Source organism: Urocitellus parryii, chromosome 4, assembly GCF_045843805.1.
Source record: "Urocitellus parryii isolate mUroPar1 chromosome 4, mUroPar1.hap1, whole genome shotgun sequence".
NCBI classification, from domain to species: Eukaryota; Metazoa; Chordata; class Mammalia; order Rodentia; family Sciuridae; genus Urocitellus; species Urocitellus parryii.
In genome coordinates this window covers 210,290,967-210,305,933 of record NC_135534.1, presented here as the reverse complement: position 1 = coordinate 210,305,933, position 14,967 = coordinate 210,290,967, and the positions used below count along the sequence as shown (strand labels likewise).

The window sequence follows — 14,967 nt, the reverse complement described above, 5'->3', positions numbered from 1 at the left end:
ACTGGACTCACCCTTCGGCTATTAGGCTCTTCTGCTGCAAGTGTACACCGCCACCAGTATCTAGTTTTCCTTGCTGATTCCTCTGATCTGCAGGTTGTAGAGTTTCCTTAAAATTTATTTCCAAATACTTGGGAATTTTCCAGATATCTTTCTGTTGCTAACTCCTAGCCTAATTCTGATAAGTCTGAGAACGTGAATTTAATGTATATTTGTGGTCCTGGAGATCAAACCTAGCTACAGTTCAGTGATACAGTTCCCCTGACCTTTTTTATTTTATTTTGAGTCAGGGTCTTAAAAGTTGCCCAAGCTAGCCTCTAACTTGGAATCCTCCTGCCTTAGCCTCCTAAGTCCCTGGGATCACAGGCATGGCCGCTGTGCCCAGCAACGCCTTTTTTCTTCAGAATACACACCTGGGGCTAGGGGAGTAGCTGAGTGATGGAGCACTTGCTCAGTATGTGCAGGTCTGGCTTCCATCCCCAGCACTGCAAAGACAAAACCCCAGAAAAGACACCTTTATCCCTCATGTACAAATGGGATGCTCTAGGCAGGGGAGCCCCTGCCACTTCCCTGCTGTGACAGCACAGCCTGGGTCACTTCTGCAGTCGACGAGGAGGTGCTGCCAGGGCCTGGGCTGGAACATCCCTAACTGCCTGCTCCTCTACACATGGGCCCGGCTGCTGGCCCTCCATGGAATCCGGTAGGAGAGCTGGTCTCGCAGGGTCAGAGGCCATGCAGGAAGGGAGTGGTCATGGGAGCTTCCCACCCTTTCCACTCACCCCTTCTTGGTAGCTGTTGCCTCAGCCTGACCGGGCAGACCAGGTGTGGCTCGGTCCAATCAGCTCCTCCTGCTGAAGTGGGGCCTGGAGCTCTCCACACTCCTCAGGGACCAGGCTCCAAGGACCGCCCTAGATGTGGGCCAGAGAGGACTCTGTTGCCTGTCGCCCATTGGCTTTGGCCGAGCTTTGCCTGCCATCAGCTTCTGGGAGTACCCCCCATGCATCCTGGTAGAAAGGGAGACTGGCCTGGGGGTTCCCAGTGGCAAGGACAGGGAGGACATCAGGGTGCCTCACCCCCTGTGGAGGGCTTAAATGTCTAGTGGACAGTGGGCTGGCAGCAGTGTGCCGCAAACATGCTATTACTCCTGACCTCTGGTAGGTCACCCAGCCCTTAGACCATGTGCCCTCCTGGGTGTCATGGTGGGTTGGCCTCCTCTAGCCCAGGAGGGCCTTTGCCCTTCTTTCCATGTTTTCAGGTGGCCCTAAGACCTGGGACCCTGTCCCTGGGCAGGCAGGCTCCTCTGTTCCCCAGAAGACTTCCACTTCCCTCCCCTGGGGCCGCCCTGGCTGTCAAACCAGAAGCAGGCCACCAGGGACTGTCCCCCTGCGGGAGGACAGGCCTGCCTTAGTGGTGTTAACCAGAACACAGCAGGAAGTCAGAGCCTCCCTCTGAGCTCCACCCTCGATCCCTCCAGCACCAGCTGCCGACAGCATCTCCCAGATACCCTGGCAGCCCCAGATCCTGGTGTTCCCACGGCCAGGACAGCACGCAGCTGGCAGGTGGCTCCTGCAGGACCGAGGTAGGCTGGCCTGGAGCCCTTCAAGAGACTGGCCTGGGGGAAGGTGGCTGGGAGACCATAATCTTGCTGGGGACCCTGAAGCATATGCCTAGAGCAGTGCTGTGCTCCCACAGGCCAGCCATGCAGCCTCAGCGATTCCCGGGCCCTGCACGGCCACTCTGCAGAGATCTGTTCGCTCAGAGGAGTCAGTGGTGGGAGTTGGTGTGGGCCATGTGGATTCGGGCCAGAAAGACAGGCAGTAAAAGCCCAGTGTTCCCAGGACTGTCCCCTGGGCCACCAGCCTGGGCAGGGAATCGGTGCAGCAGGAAGCTGAGGAGTTATTCAGAAGAGCATGCCTGTCTCAAGGGCCAGTGGCCCAGCCAGCTCCTCTGGCCAGTCAGGGCCCCATTCCTGTCTCAGGGAGGTAGAGCTACTCGGCTACTGCCACCTTGGCCCAGTCCTGAAGCCAGTCACTTGAGCTGTGCACTGGTTAAAGAAGATAGCAAAGGATGGGCCCTCATGGGAAGATCCCTTGTCTACAGCTGGCCTGAGTGTCCCCAGCCTGGCAGGAGCCAGGCCCTCTCTGGGCCAGAGAGTGCAGGGGTCACCAGTGCCCAGGACCTGAGAACCATGAGAGGGTGCGGCAGCAGCTTCCCTGGGCAACAGGCAACCCTGCCAGCCCCTCGCAGCATGCCCGGGTCTAGGGTAATGGCAAATGCCCCCGTGAGCAGCCCTCCACCACCCTCCCTAAACAGCTCGGTGACACGGGGAGCTGCCATGGAGCTGTTGCATCACCAGCCCATGGCCAGCGGAAGGACTGGGGGGCAGGGGCCTTGGGGGATGAGGAAGTCCTCCACAGCCTCGCTCCCTCCCAAGGCAAAGGTGGGAGGGCCACCAGCCAACCTGCCCCTTGCCCAGCCCGGATGCTGGACAGCCAGGACTCACAGTGCCATGCAGGGTGGCCCCATGGGACAAACCTCCTCCCACCACTTTGGAGTGTCATGGTGCAGGGGAATGTTCTTCTCTTAGACCCCAGCTGTTCCTCTCATATTTACCCAGGTGATTCAGGAAGAAAGCAAGCTGGGCAGAGGGGCAGGGCAGGAGCTCAAAAAGGAGACAGCTCGGTAGCCTGACAAGGAGCTGTCCCGATGCCTCTGCTGTCCCTGGGGAAATGGTCATGCAGCCAGGAATGTGAGGGTAAACCCCTCAGATGCCCCTGGGTGGGGCTCCCTGGTGGCCCTGCCCAAAGCCCTGGCAGGACACCTGTACACTTGGTGTGGGCTGACCCTGGGGGTAGGTTCCAGGCCAGGGGCACAGCAGGTGGGCATCCACCTCGGCTGCTCTCCCCAGCTCCAGCCACCAGCCTGCGGAGGCCATGTCGGACTATGAGAATGAGGACGAGTGCTGGAATGCCCTGGAGGGCTTCCGGGTCAAGCTCATCTCTGTCATCGACCCTGCCCGCATCACGCCCTACCTGCGCCAGTGCAAGGTTCTGAACCCTGATGACGAGGAGCAGGTGCTCAGTGACCCCAACCTTGTCATCCGCAAGCGGAAAGTGGGTCAGTGTTGCCTCCACCTGCTGCCCCAAGGATCCAGGCCCCAGTGGCTGCTTTGTGCCTCCCTGGCCCTGACCCACCCAGGTGGACTGTGAGCCCCAGCCTCCATCCTGAGGACGGAGTGGAAGTCCCCTCCCATGTTGCTGGAAGCTATGATTGGAGTGGCAGGGAGCTCACACACCACTGAGGCCCTGGGAGGCCTGGGGTGGGCGGGCAGCACTTTGTCCCCATCGTAGACCACCTGCAGGGCACCTCCATCAGATCATTACCCTGACCTCTGTGTTGGGCAGGCCAGGCCTGGCCAAAGCCAGGTGGGGCGGGCAGGGGCACACACAGCTTGGGGTACCTTGTGCCCAGAATGCACCCCACCTGCACCTTGGGAGCCTCCTCCCCAGCCCTGGCCCTGCCCCCTCCCGCCCCCAATGCCCCAGTCCCCAGCCCTGCCTCTCTGGCCTGCAGGCGTGCTGCTGGACATCCTGCAGAGGACAGGTCACAAGGGCTACGTGGCCTTCCTCGAGAGCCTGGAGCTTTACTACCCACAGCTATATAGGAAAGTCACCGGCAAGGAACCGGCTCGTGTCTTCTCCATGATCATCGGTGAGGGTCAGGGTGGGGCGACCTTGGGGGTGGGGTCCAGGCACGGGGTCTCCTCCTTGCAGGTCCTTCTGGTAGGTCTATAGTTCATAAATTGGGGGAGAAAGAACCTGGAAGTGGGCCAGCATGAAGATCCCACCCCTACCCCCCCACCCCACTCAGGGTCTGGGCGCCTGCATTGCTGGGGTACCCCTGGCCTCCAGAGGGGGAGCTTCTGGGGGTAGGAACCTCTCCCGGCCTCAGAATACCCACTCGCTGCGGGTTCCACCTCTCTAAAGCCTTTGTCCCCACAGAGTCCTGTGGTTCCCAGCGGAGGCAGCGGGATGCTCTCCTGCTGGTAGCCCACTGGTTTGCTGCATCTCATTAAGATCCTTTTTAGCGTGTGCAGTGGCCGTACCTGTAACCCCAGCTACTCGGGAGGCTGAGGCAGGAGGGTCCCAAATTCCAGGCCAGCCTCAGAACTTAGTGGCCCTATCTCCAAATAAAAATACAAAGGGCTGGGGATGTAGCTCAGTGTAGAGCACCCCAGAACCCAGGGGTGGGAGCGGGGAAGATCTATTATATAAAGAGAGAAAGAAGGGCTGCCCTGAGCCCTGGCCTGGAGTGGCCTGGGAGAGGATGAAGTGTCCTGTTCATGTCCCCCAAGCGGAACAGAGACCAGGCAGAACTGGCCTGCTGACTCCAGCTGCTGGTCCTCAAGCACCTAGGGTCATTGAGGTTGGGCAGATGCAGGGGCATGGCTCCGTCTGACGCTGCCTGGCCCCCAGACGCATCTGGGGAGTCTGGCCTGACACAGCTGCTGATGACGGAGGTCATGAAACTGCAGAAGAAGGTGCAGGACTTGACTGCGCTGCTGAGCTCCAAGGACGACTTCATCAAGGAGCTGCGGGTGAAGGACAGCCTACTGCGCACACACCAGGAGCGGGTGCAGCGGCTCAAGGAGCAGTGCGAAGCCGGCGGCCGCGAGCTTAAGCGCTGCAAGGAAGAGAACTACGACCTGGCCCTTCGCCTGGCGCGCCTCAGCGAGGAGAAGGGCGCAGCACTCATGCGGAGCCGCGACCTGCAGCTGGAGGTGAGCGGGTCCCACTCCCGGGCGCACCCTGCTACCCTGCCTGGAGCCTGGCTGACTGGACCCCGGCGCCCCTGCAGGTGGACCGACTCAGGCACAGCCTCATGAAGGCGGAGGACGACTGCAAGGTGGAGCGCAAACACACGCTGAAGCTCAGGCACGCCATGGAGCAGCGGCCCAGCCAGGAGCTGCTGTGGGAGCTGCAGCAGGAGAAGGCCCTGCTGCAGGCCCGTGTGCAGGAGCTGGAAGCCTCCGTGCAGGTGGGGCTGCGCCAGGCTTCCATACCAGGCTTCCGCGGGCGGCTCATAGCTAGGGGCAACACAGGCACTGGCAGCCAGGCAGCCTGGGCCTCCCGGTCATAGTTGCCCTTGGCCATCTTCAGGAGGGGAAGCTGGACAGGAACAGCCCCTACATCCAGGTGCTGGAGGAGGACTGGCGCCAGGCACTGCGGGACCACCAGGAGCAGGCCAACACCATATTCTCCCTGCGCAAGGACCTCCGCCAGGGCGAGGCCCTCCGCAACCGGGTAGGAGGGTTGGTGGCAGGCACCAGGCCTGGGGTGTTAAGCCAGTGCCCACTGGGCATCTGGAAGGCAGGGTGCTGGATCTCATTTAAATTCTGTGCTGCCCCACTTCTGGGGGTACAGCCAGAAGTGCAGCTCTTTGCCTGCATTTGCCTGGGAGGGTGGGGGCCATCCTTGGGGCTCACAGTGCCTGTGGCAGAATGGTGGCCATGGCCAGGGTCTCTACTGGGTCTGGCCCACTGTGGTCTGTGGCCCCTAGGGCCTCCTCCTGGTCCCAGCTGGCCTAACCAAATGTACCCTCAAGTGCCATCCCTGAGGCCAGGTGGCCCAGGGCTGGTCAGCTGAACAGCCCCTCCTGCAGTGCATGGAGGAAAGGGAGATGTTCGAGCTGCAGTGCCTGGCTCTGCGCAAGGACTCCAAGATGTACAAGGACCGCATCGAGGCTGTCCTGCAGCAGATGGAGGAGGTGGCCATCGAGCGGGACCAGGTGGGTGCCTCCTGCCTCATGCGGAGGTAAGGATGCAGGGAGGGAGCTGGTCCCCAAGCTCATGGCCGATGCAACATGGAGTCCATGGCCAGCTTCCCACCCGGCCCATCCCACTCGGGAAGAGCCGTGGTCACCCTGAGCCTCCTCCTTCCACGCTCCTCTCAGTGCTGTACGTTAGTTTTCTTTTATATATCTTGTACAAAAGAGGGCTTTCCATCAGTCTTATTTTGCAAGCAACTATTTTTAATTTTATTTTTTGTGGTACTGGGGATTGAACCCAGGGGTGCTCTACACTGGCTTGCACCCTCAGTCCTTTCTTTTTTCTTTCTTTCTTTTCGTTTCTTTTTTTTTTCTTTTTTTTTTTTTTTGAGACAGGGTTTCATTAAGTTGCCCAGGTTGGCTTCAAACTAGTGGTCCTCCTGCCTCAGCTTCCTGAGTAGCTGGATTACAGGTGTGCCCCACAGTGCTCAGCTGCAAGTAGCTTTTTTTTAACTTAAAAGAACTGTGAGTGTCTGTCTGGGGAACTCTTGTGGACCCGGCGGAGCATCCCACCACAGGGCTGCATCTGCACCCTATCTCCCAAGCAGCTTCCTGGAGGCTGTTTCCAGTTGACAGCTGGTGCTCCCGCCAGTGCTGGAGGGTGACTCATGACATGTATCAGGAGTCCTGAACCCAGACTGCTGGGAGTCACCTGTGGAGACACAAGGATCCCAGGAAAATAGCGAATCTGCCTGTCCAGCAGGGGCTCAGCCACCATGCCTGCCTTGGGCACAGACTCCCAGGCCGATTCCCAGGCTGAGGGGCTGGAAAGCCTCTGGTGGGAGGGAGGGGACTGGCTGCACTCCGGGGCTGCTGCCCAGGAGCTGGTCCAGTGCCAGGCACTGGTGGGCTTGGCAGGGCCTTGTTTGGCTGTCTCCAAGAGGTCCAAAGTCAGAAGCAGGGACAAGAGGTAGGGAAGCAGCCATTTACCAGTCAAGTCCTGGCCAGGGTGGGGCCCACTGGCCTGTGGACTACTGATGGTCTCCTGGACTGCTGGCTGCAGTTGGGGTCAGAGTTCTGCCCCACTGTAGTGTGCCCTCCTCTGCTAGCACATTGGTCTCACACCTCAGGGACCCCGGGTAGGATACAGGCATAAAGGAGCATGACAGAAGCTGGGCACAGTGGCCACACCTGTAATCCCAGTGAGTCTGAGGCTGAGGCAGGAGGATCATAAGTCTGAGACTTTAGCGAGACCCTGTCTCAAAATAAATAAAATAAAATAAAAAGTGCTGGGATGTGACTCAGTGTACAGCACTTCCAGGTTCAATCCACAGTACCAAAAATAAGATAAATAGAAGAGCACGACATTCATTTTTAAGAATCTTATGTAGCCACTGGTGGTCATGCTCTGGATGACCAACTTCATTCAGTCCTTACCAATCACAAGAACATGGATAGGGAACAAAGATGTGCTGGGTATCCTCTGGGAACTGAGTGACTCAAGAGTTGACAGGGGGCCACAAGGTCTGCCCTGAGGGTTGAGAATATGGAGATTTCTAACCTTTTTCCTCCCACAATACTGGAGATTGAACCTGGGGTTCTTTTTTTTTTTTTTTTTTGAATACATAACAAATAACCGTCAAGGTTATTCTTTTTTTTTTTTTTTAATTGGTTGTTCAAAACGTTACAGAGCTCATGATATATCATCTTTCATACATTTGGGGGTTCTTTATCATTAGCTACATCCCCAGTCCGTTGTGGGTTTTTGTTATTGGTGGTGGTTGTTTGTTTTTGAGATAGAGTCTCACTAAATTGTTGAGGTTGACCTCAAACTTGTGGTCCTCCTACCTCAGCCCCCTGAGTTGCTGGGATCACAGGCATGGCCACTGTGCCCGGCGAGTTTTATCTTCTTCACGCTTGTCCACTTTCCATCATGTGCCTTCATTACTTTACAATCCCCAAATGCCATCTGTGTCCAAGGGAAAGGAGAGGCCTGCGCTGGCTGGTCCCATGCAGCTCCACTGACTCCGAGAGGTGCTAGAAGTCCTGCTGGGAACTTGCTTTAGAAGCTGGGAGTCATGCTGTAAGGAGAGAAGCAAAGAGAAGCCCTGGGCTGAAGGTGACCTGTGTCTCCTGCAGGCCATGGCCTCCCGGGAGGAACTGCACACGCAGTGTGCCCGGAGCCTCCAGGAGAAGGATGAACTGCGCAAGCGGGTCCGGGAGCTGAGCGAGAAGGCAGATGAGCTGCAGCTGCAGCTGTTCCAGTGCGAGAGCCGGCTGCTGGCTGCAGAGGGCAGGCTCAAGCAGCAGCAGCTGGACACACTCACCCTGGTGGGCTGCAGGACAGGGCGGCCTGCCAGCTCAGCCCTGTGGTCCTGCCTGGGCCAGTCAGTGCAGTGAGGGAGTGGGACCCAGGCGTGTGGCCAGGACAACCCCAGACCTTCCTTGTGGTGCAGTAAGGGCTGCTAACACAGCCCAGGCCCAAGCAGGACGTGGGACTGCTGGACACTGGCTGTGACCAAGTGGAGCCAGCAGGGTGGGGTGGTGAGGAGGAGGGACATTCTAGGCAGAGCCTAGAGAGGGGAGAGCCAGAGCTGAGGCATGTACGGGGGCTCCTGGAGGATGGGGCTGGACTGGGGCCCTCGCCATACCCCACCCACCCCATGCTGCTCTAACCAACCCCTCTTCTTTGACCACAGAGCTCTGATCTGGAGGATAGCTCCCCCAGGAATTCCCAGGAGGTGAGCGTGACCCCAGGATGGTGCCCGGCTGGCCTCTGTGGGACTCCCAGCTTCTACCCACCCACAACCACATTTATGCTCCCAGGGTCCCGCTGAACTGAGCCTCCACTGCCCAGCTCTGGGCCAGGCAGGGGGAGAGGCCCATTTGCTGGAGGGTACAGTGAGGCCAGGGCAGTGCTGCTGGTGCAAGAGCTCCATTTCCCAGCCCCTCCTCACGCAGCCTGAGCCCCCGAGGAGCTGTACAGAGGGGAGACAGGCACCATGCCTGGCTGGGGTGCAGGAGCTGAGTGGGCTGTGGGGTAGGTGGGGTCCAGTCCTGGTGGGGAGTGGTGGCTGGAAGGGAGGACTAACAGTGACCTGTCTTGTCTTTGGAAGCTCTCACTGCCCCTGGATGTGGAGGAGGATGCCCAGCTCTCGGACAGAGGTGAGCGGGCACACCATGCACCATACTCCTCTGGCCCAGAAGCTTGGCCTTCTGGTCCCCCTGAGCCCTGGCCTGTAACTAGTGCCCTGTTTCCTCAATCTTCACGTTCTACTCAGCAGACGGGAAAACTGAGGCTTGGGGGTGTTTTCAGGTCAAGGACACCTAGAGAGCAGAGAATCTGACTCAAACCTGGGGCCCAGCTGGCAGGGTCCTTGGTCCAGTGAGGACAGGTCCCCCTGGGGCAGTGGGTGTGGAGCCTCCACCCTGGGCAGGCCCAGGGAATGCAGAGTAGAACAGGGCTCCCTCACCTTCTCCTCACAAAGCTTCCTGTTGCAGTGGGAGACACAGTAAGCCAGTGTCCAGGCTCAGAAGGCCAGGGATAGAAGAATGGGGCTGCATGCCGGGCAGGGGGTGAGGAGCACCGAGGGGGCTGAAGAGGCTTCCAGTGGGCCAGGCAGGATTCCTCCTGGGCTCATTTTTAAATGGGGCTCTTAGCCCTAGAGACAGACTGGGGGTGGATGGGAACAGCTGGGTGCCTCTGGGAGTGGCCTGGATGTGGGCAGGAGCTGGGGAGGAGTCTGCTCTGGTGATGGGGGTCGGTGGGAGGTGGGGAAGGTGGTGGGGTGCCCCAGGGAGGTTGCGTGGGAAGTCAGAAAGACTTCCTCAGGGTTGCCTGAGCCCAGCCTCCAAGCAGAGGCAAAAGGGGAAGAAGTGGCAGCAGATGGAGAAGTGGGGGCGGCCATCTGCCACAACCCAGAGACGTGAACTTGAGGCTACAGAGCCCCACGTGTTCAGGGGTGGCAGACTCAGGAGTAGCCAGCTCCCAGGGGGCTGTGGCAGGAGCCAGGCAGCATGGAGGTTGAGCTGAGGGGGAGTGTCAGCTAAGAGCAGCTCAGGAGGGGAGCCAAGGAAGGCAGGACACAGCCTGGCACCCCAGCCCCACTGACCACCAGTACTTCTGCCCTAAGGGCCTGAACTTTGGTCTGCCTAGATCCTTGGAGAGTCAGAGGGGTCCAGCAGCCTGGAAAGTTCTGCTTCCAAGTGCTGCAGTACCCCAGCCACACCTCTGGAGGCCCTGGGCCCTCCTCTTGAGGTTGCCCCTGCCCACTCCTGAGAGCCACCACGCCTGAAAATGCTACCCAGCAACTGGGAACACAGCACAGCCTGATGAGGCTTGGGGCCACCTGGGAAAAGTGTCCTGGAGCCTTGGGGTCCTTGTTTGTCTGTTTGTCGTTGGTCTTTGGGGGCAGCCAGCTCAGGAGGAATGGACGGTTGATGGAAGGAGTTGTGGGACTCTCTAGGACCAGCAGCCTCTGCCTGCCTCAGAAGGCTTCTCCTGGGAGTGAGGGGAGGCCAGGCTAGGGGTCTGGGCCTATTTCCTTGCCTGACCATGGAGAGACTAACTGGCCATGTGAGAACCCAGGAGATCTTGCACTGGGCAGCAGGGAGGGGGAGGGGCAGCCATGCTGGGCGTGGCCCCCCAGGTGGGCAGGACCCACAGGCAAGCTGTCCTTTCCAGGAGGCCTCGCTGAGGGGGAGAGCCAAGAGCAGCCCTTCGCAGCCCCGCAGAAGGTGTGGCTTTCACTAAACCCCCATGTAAGACCCCCAGGTTCCTGCAGCCCTCGGTGGGCTTCAGAGACTAATCTCCAGGAAGGTGGTGTCTCCACTAGGGCAGCTGGGGGTGATCCAAGGTCTCTGCTGTGGGTTTTGGGGTGGAGTGTCTGGAACATGAAGTGGAGCCCCTACCTTCTTGGACACAGCTCCTAGAATGGGGGTTTGGGAGGGTGGGGTAGCCATAGAAGGACACCCCATTTCTGGTCTACCCAGCGGGAACTCAGCCTCCTTGTCCATGGCACAGGAGTCCCTCAGCCAAAGGGCCATCTGGGTTGTGTACTAGCAAGAGCCCAGGCGGGAACCTGAGCGCCCAGTCGCAGGAGCCCGCGCTGCCCTCTCATCAGAAGGCAGCCCTATGCCCAGGGCACCTCGGGGGGCAGCCCCGATGGCCAGCTTGGCTTCAGCCTTCTACAGCGTGCAGTCCGGGGCAGGAGGGCGCGGGAAGGACACGGCCATCTAGCTGCGACCGTGCCCTTCCGCAGGACGTTGGCGCGGGCAGCGGCGAGCCCCCGGAGAAGGAGCGGCGGCGCCTCAAGGAGAGCTTCGAGAACTACCGCAGGTGGGCAGGCGGGCGGGCGGGGCGGTCTGGCGCGGGCGCGGCCCACCAGCCGCACCTGCCTCACCTGCGGCGTCCCTCAGGAAGCGGGCGCTCAGGAAGATGCAGAACGGCTGGCGGCAGGGCGAGGGGGACCGCGGGAACACCACCGGCAGCGACAACACCGACACCGAGGGCTCCTAGTGCGCCGGGACCGTCGTGGGGCGGCACGCACTCCCCGCACCTGCAGCGGACTCCACGCCGTGGCTGACCCGGCCACAGCAAATGAGCTGGACGCCCCTCCGTGAGGCTGCCCTCGCACCTAATTTTTAAATGCGCCTCCTATTTTTACTGTACGCTACCCTTGTTTTGTGGAAACACCGTAAAGTGCAGTAAATAAAAATAACCCGGGAGCGTGCAGACTCGTGCCTTTAGAGCCCGCGCCCGCAGGGCGGTGAGCAGACGCAGCGCGCGCAGGGCGGCACCAGGGGGCAGCAGCGCACGGCGCGTCGGGCCGGGGGCGGAAGCTAAGGAGGGCCACGTCCGCCCCGGTGCCCACTTCCAACATGGCGGAAGCGGCCTCAGCGGAGCGGGGCGGGGTTGGAAAGAGCGGCGAGGGCGGTGGGGCAGAATGTTGCGGACGGTGATGGGCTGTATGCCGATGCTGCTGAGAGAGAGACCCCGGGGACCTGTCCTGAGGTGCCTGTGGGGCTGCAGGACCCGCCCAGAGGCCGCAGGGAAGCGGCGGGCCTGGCCCTCGGGTAGGCGGTTCTCGAGTTCCGGGTCGGGGCCCGTGGCGGCGCTGGGACGAGTGGAAACGGCGCATTACCAGCTGGTCTACACCTGCAAAGTGAGCACACAGGCGGGGAAGACGGACCGCCCTTGCCGCTAGAGGGCGCCAAGAGGAGAGGCTGCTAGGGGCGGGGCCTTCCGGGGGGGGGAGAGCACTCCTGAGGGGCGGGGCCTTCTCGGGGGCGGAGCACTCCTGAGGGGCGGGGCCTTCCGGGGGGGGGGGTCCAGTTGCTGGCCTGATGCTGCCCTGCTCCAGCCAGGTCTGTGGAACAAGGTCCTCTAAGTGCATCTCGAAGCTGGCCTATCATCAGGGCGTGGTCATTGTGACCTGCCCTGGCTGCCAGAGCCACCACATCATCGCAGACAACCTGGGCTGGTTTTCTGACTTGGATGGGAAGAGGTGAGGACACCTGGACGGGGGAGGTGGGGCCGGGAGAAGGGGGACACTGGTGGCTTGAGCCTGGGGCCTGGGTGAGGAGCCCTCCCAGCAGCACACACCTGGCCACCTGGCCTCCCTGGGTAGCCCCTGCCTGGTGGTTTCTAGATCCCCTCAGCAGCCCAGTTTCCTTGTCTGTGCAGAGGTGCAGGTAAATCTGAACTTCAGGTGGACCATGGATAGCCTTTGCCGTCACTGTGCTACCCCCAATACAGCAGCTGCCAGTCAGGCCACCTGGGTGGCGCCTGGGGCTCTGCCTCACTGACCAACCTCCGTCCTCTTTGATGGCCTTGCCACTTTCTGGTGTGGAACTTTCTTGTCCTCTGCCAATCTGTGTGCCTGGTCTGCAGCAGCTGGGAGGTGTGTGTCAGGCGGTGTGGACTGGCCCTGGCCTGAGGGTCCTGCTCAGAGGCCAGGCTGGCACCCCTGTCTGGGGAGCCGAAGGCTGTGCATTCTGACTTCTGAGCTCTGTATTCTCACATGAGGGAGGGTCGGTGACAGCAGAGTCTGGAAGACCTGTCGTGACTTTCCCAGAGTGACCCTGCAAGGTCAGCACACCAGGCACTGGGCTGTCCTCCCATAAGACATCACCAAGTAGAGAAGGGGCATGGGCAGGACTGCTGGGGACTGGTCTCTCCGAGAGATGAGGTGGTCCCTTGGCTCCTGAGGTGGCACTTGCTGGCAGCCATGGGTCGTGAAAATGTGTGAGGTGCCTATATGGCCCTGATGCTGCTGGGTGCTGGGCAGCACTCCTGGATCGAGCTGGCCAGGGTATGCCCTGCAGGGAGCCAGGTACAGGAGTGACATCCCCCCACTCCTGCCTCACAGGAATATTGAAGAGATCCTGGCATCCAGAGGGGAGAAGGTGCGCAGAGTGGCTGGCCAGGGTGCCCTGGAACTGATTTTGGAGGCTGCAGGGACCCCCAACCCCCCTACTGCCCCAGAAGAGGGTGAAGGCGAGGATCCCGCCCACCCAGGCAAGACGGAGCAGAGTTGACTCACATGGGACTTCTGCCCTCCAGAAAGATACTTCCTTCAGCCCAGACCTCCCGGACTGGCCTGTCCCCTGTCAGTAAACAGACGTTGCCTGTAGCTCTCTGTCTTTCTTTATTGGAGTCAGAATTACCCCCATGAGCCCCCGGTGCTGGAGGACCCCAGGCTCACCACCATCCATCCTGCAGAGGAGTTACCTGTACTAGCCCACCACAGGGCCACGTTCAGGTGGGCAGGGACTGGACATAAAGTCAGAGCACATGTGGCCCTGTCCGTCTGAGCATCCTGTCACTTGCTGTCCCCTGGGACAACGCTGGTGGCTCCCCTCCATGAGCCAGGGCTGACCTCAGTCCTGAGCCTTGGCCATAGCAAACAAGGCTGCTCATGGTGGCTGTAGCCAGGATGGGCTCTGGGCTGGGAGCTTGGAAGCGAGTGCAAGCCAGGCGGAGGGTCTTCTAGGGGCTACCTGGCCTTGCCATGCCGCCTGGCAGGTTGGGGCCTCAGACACGTGGGGGACAGCAGGAGCCCCGTGCCCTTCCTGCACACGTGTGGCTTGTCTCGGTTTTGTTTGACTGCTCAGGATGTTCCTGTTTGGGAAGCGAGCAGACGCAAGAGCAGTCTTGGCAAAAACATTCTGGCTGCGTGACCTCCACTATCAATCACCAGCCTCGTCTGGGAAGCAGAGGCCGGGGACCTGGTGGGTGCAGAGGGCTGAGCCCAGCTCCGCGGGGACACACTATGTGGGAACCTGAGCTGGTGATTAGAAGCTCACGCCTCACCCGTGGGAGGCTGGGTGCATCTGCTTCGTGTGCCCTGGCTCGATTACCCCCGTCCTTCTCCTGGCAGACAACCTGCTATTAGGCCCACCAGAGCCTCCCGGGCCATTTGTGGAACCTGTCATCGCTCTCAAGGCTGAGCCAGCCCCACCCCAGCCTGCCCTTCTGTGGAGGGCACTGAGGTTGTAGGGACCTTTGGGGGCTCCCTGGGGGCCTTGAAGTGCAGGAAGCCACCCCCGGGGATGCGGACCAGTGTTTGGGAAGGCCCAGTGCTGGCCACACACCAGCTGTAGAGCTGGATCTAGAAAACCTGCTCCTGTGTGAACCGAGGCCTGTAGCACGGACTTGTGTGTTCACTGTGCCTTTTCTGTGCTGATGCTTTGGCTTCTGGGCCTCACTGTCCCTGGAGGGCCCACCCCCACTGGACAGCAAAGGCCGTGAACCCTGCTTCCCATGTGCCGAGTGGTCTGTGCAGAGCCCACTCCCCATCCTCCTTGACGGGCTTGCACCTGGGCCATCGTGCCGTACCCTCGTCACCCTGGGCCAGGTATCGGCCAACTGGGCAACCTGTGTGCCCAGAGCCCGCCAGAATTCTCCAAGCAAGCCAAGCCCAAGCTGGTTACCCCTCGTCCCTCCTCCCCATGGAACCACTCTGCCTTGACCCACCAGTGCTTCCCACGCAGCGTGGCCTGGCGTGACTGACCGCATCCTTTCTATGGCAACCTCCTGCTGTCAGCCTCTACACATGAGCAAAAAATGAGCCTGTTGGGAAGTGGTTGGGGACTCAAGACAGCCGCAGAGCCTCCTCTGGAGGACACACAGCGCCAGGCCAGCTGGGTCCTGCGGTCAGGGAAGTGCCTGGCCACACGACCACCACAGTTATTTTTTCAGGT

At 60.3% G+C, this 14,967-nt stretch overlaps 2 protein-coding genes across 2 annotated transcripts; both read left to right on the top strand.

Annotated features, from left to right (window-relative positions):
• Nucleotides 1-1,540: 1,540 nt before the first annotated feature.
• On the top strand, nucleotides 1,541-11,485 carry Card9 (caspase recruitment domain family member 9). The gene is made up of 13 exons (XM_026395500.2): nucleotides 1,541-1,576; nucleotides 2,906-3,114; nucleotides 3,571-3,708; nucleotides 4,473-4,777; nucleotides 4,855-5,034; nucleotides 5,157-5,300; nucleotides 5,659-5,784; nucleotides 7,903-8,094; nucleotides 8,463-8,504; nucleotides 8,880-8,928; nucleotides 10,448-10,500; nucleotides 11,025-11,101; nucleotides 11,182-11,485. Exons 2-13 carry the CDS (start codon nucleotides 2,931-2,933, stop codon nucleotides 11,279-11,281), a joined length of 1,590 nt encoding a protein of 529 aa, XP_026251285.1. The 5' UTR covers nucleotides 1,541-1,576; nucleotides 2,906-2,930; the 3' UTR covers nucleotides 11,282-11,485.
• Nucleotides 11,486-11,619: 134 nt separating this feature from the next.
• Nucleotides 11,620-13,397, top strand: Dnlz (DNL-type zinc finger). The gene is made up of 3 exons (XM_026395501.2): nucleotides 11,620-11,927; nucleotides 12,130-12,269; nucleotides 13,134-13,397. The coding sequence occupies exons 1-3, from the start codon at nucleotides 11,709-11,711 to the stop codon at nucleotides 13,300-13,302; spliced, it is 528 nt and encodes a 175-aa protein (XP_026251286.1). The 5' UTR covers nucleotides 11,620-11,708; the 3' UTR covers nucleotides 13,303-13,397.
• Nucleotides 13,398-14,967: the final 1,570 nt, after the last annotated feature.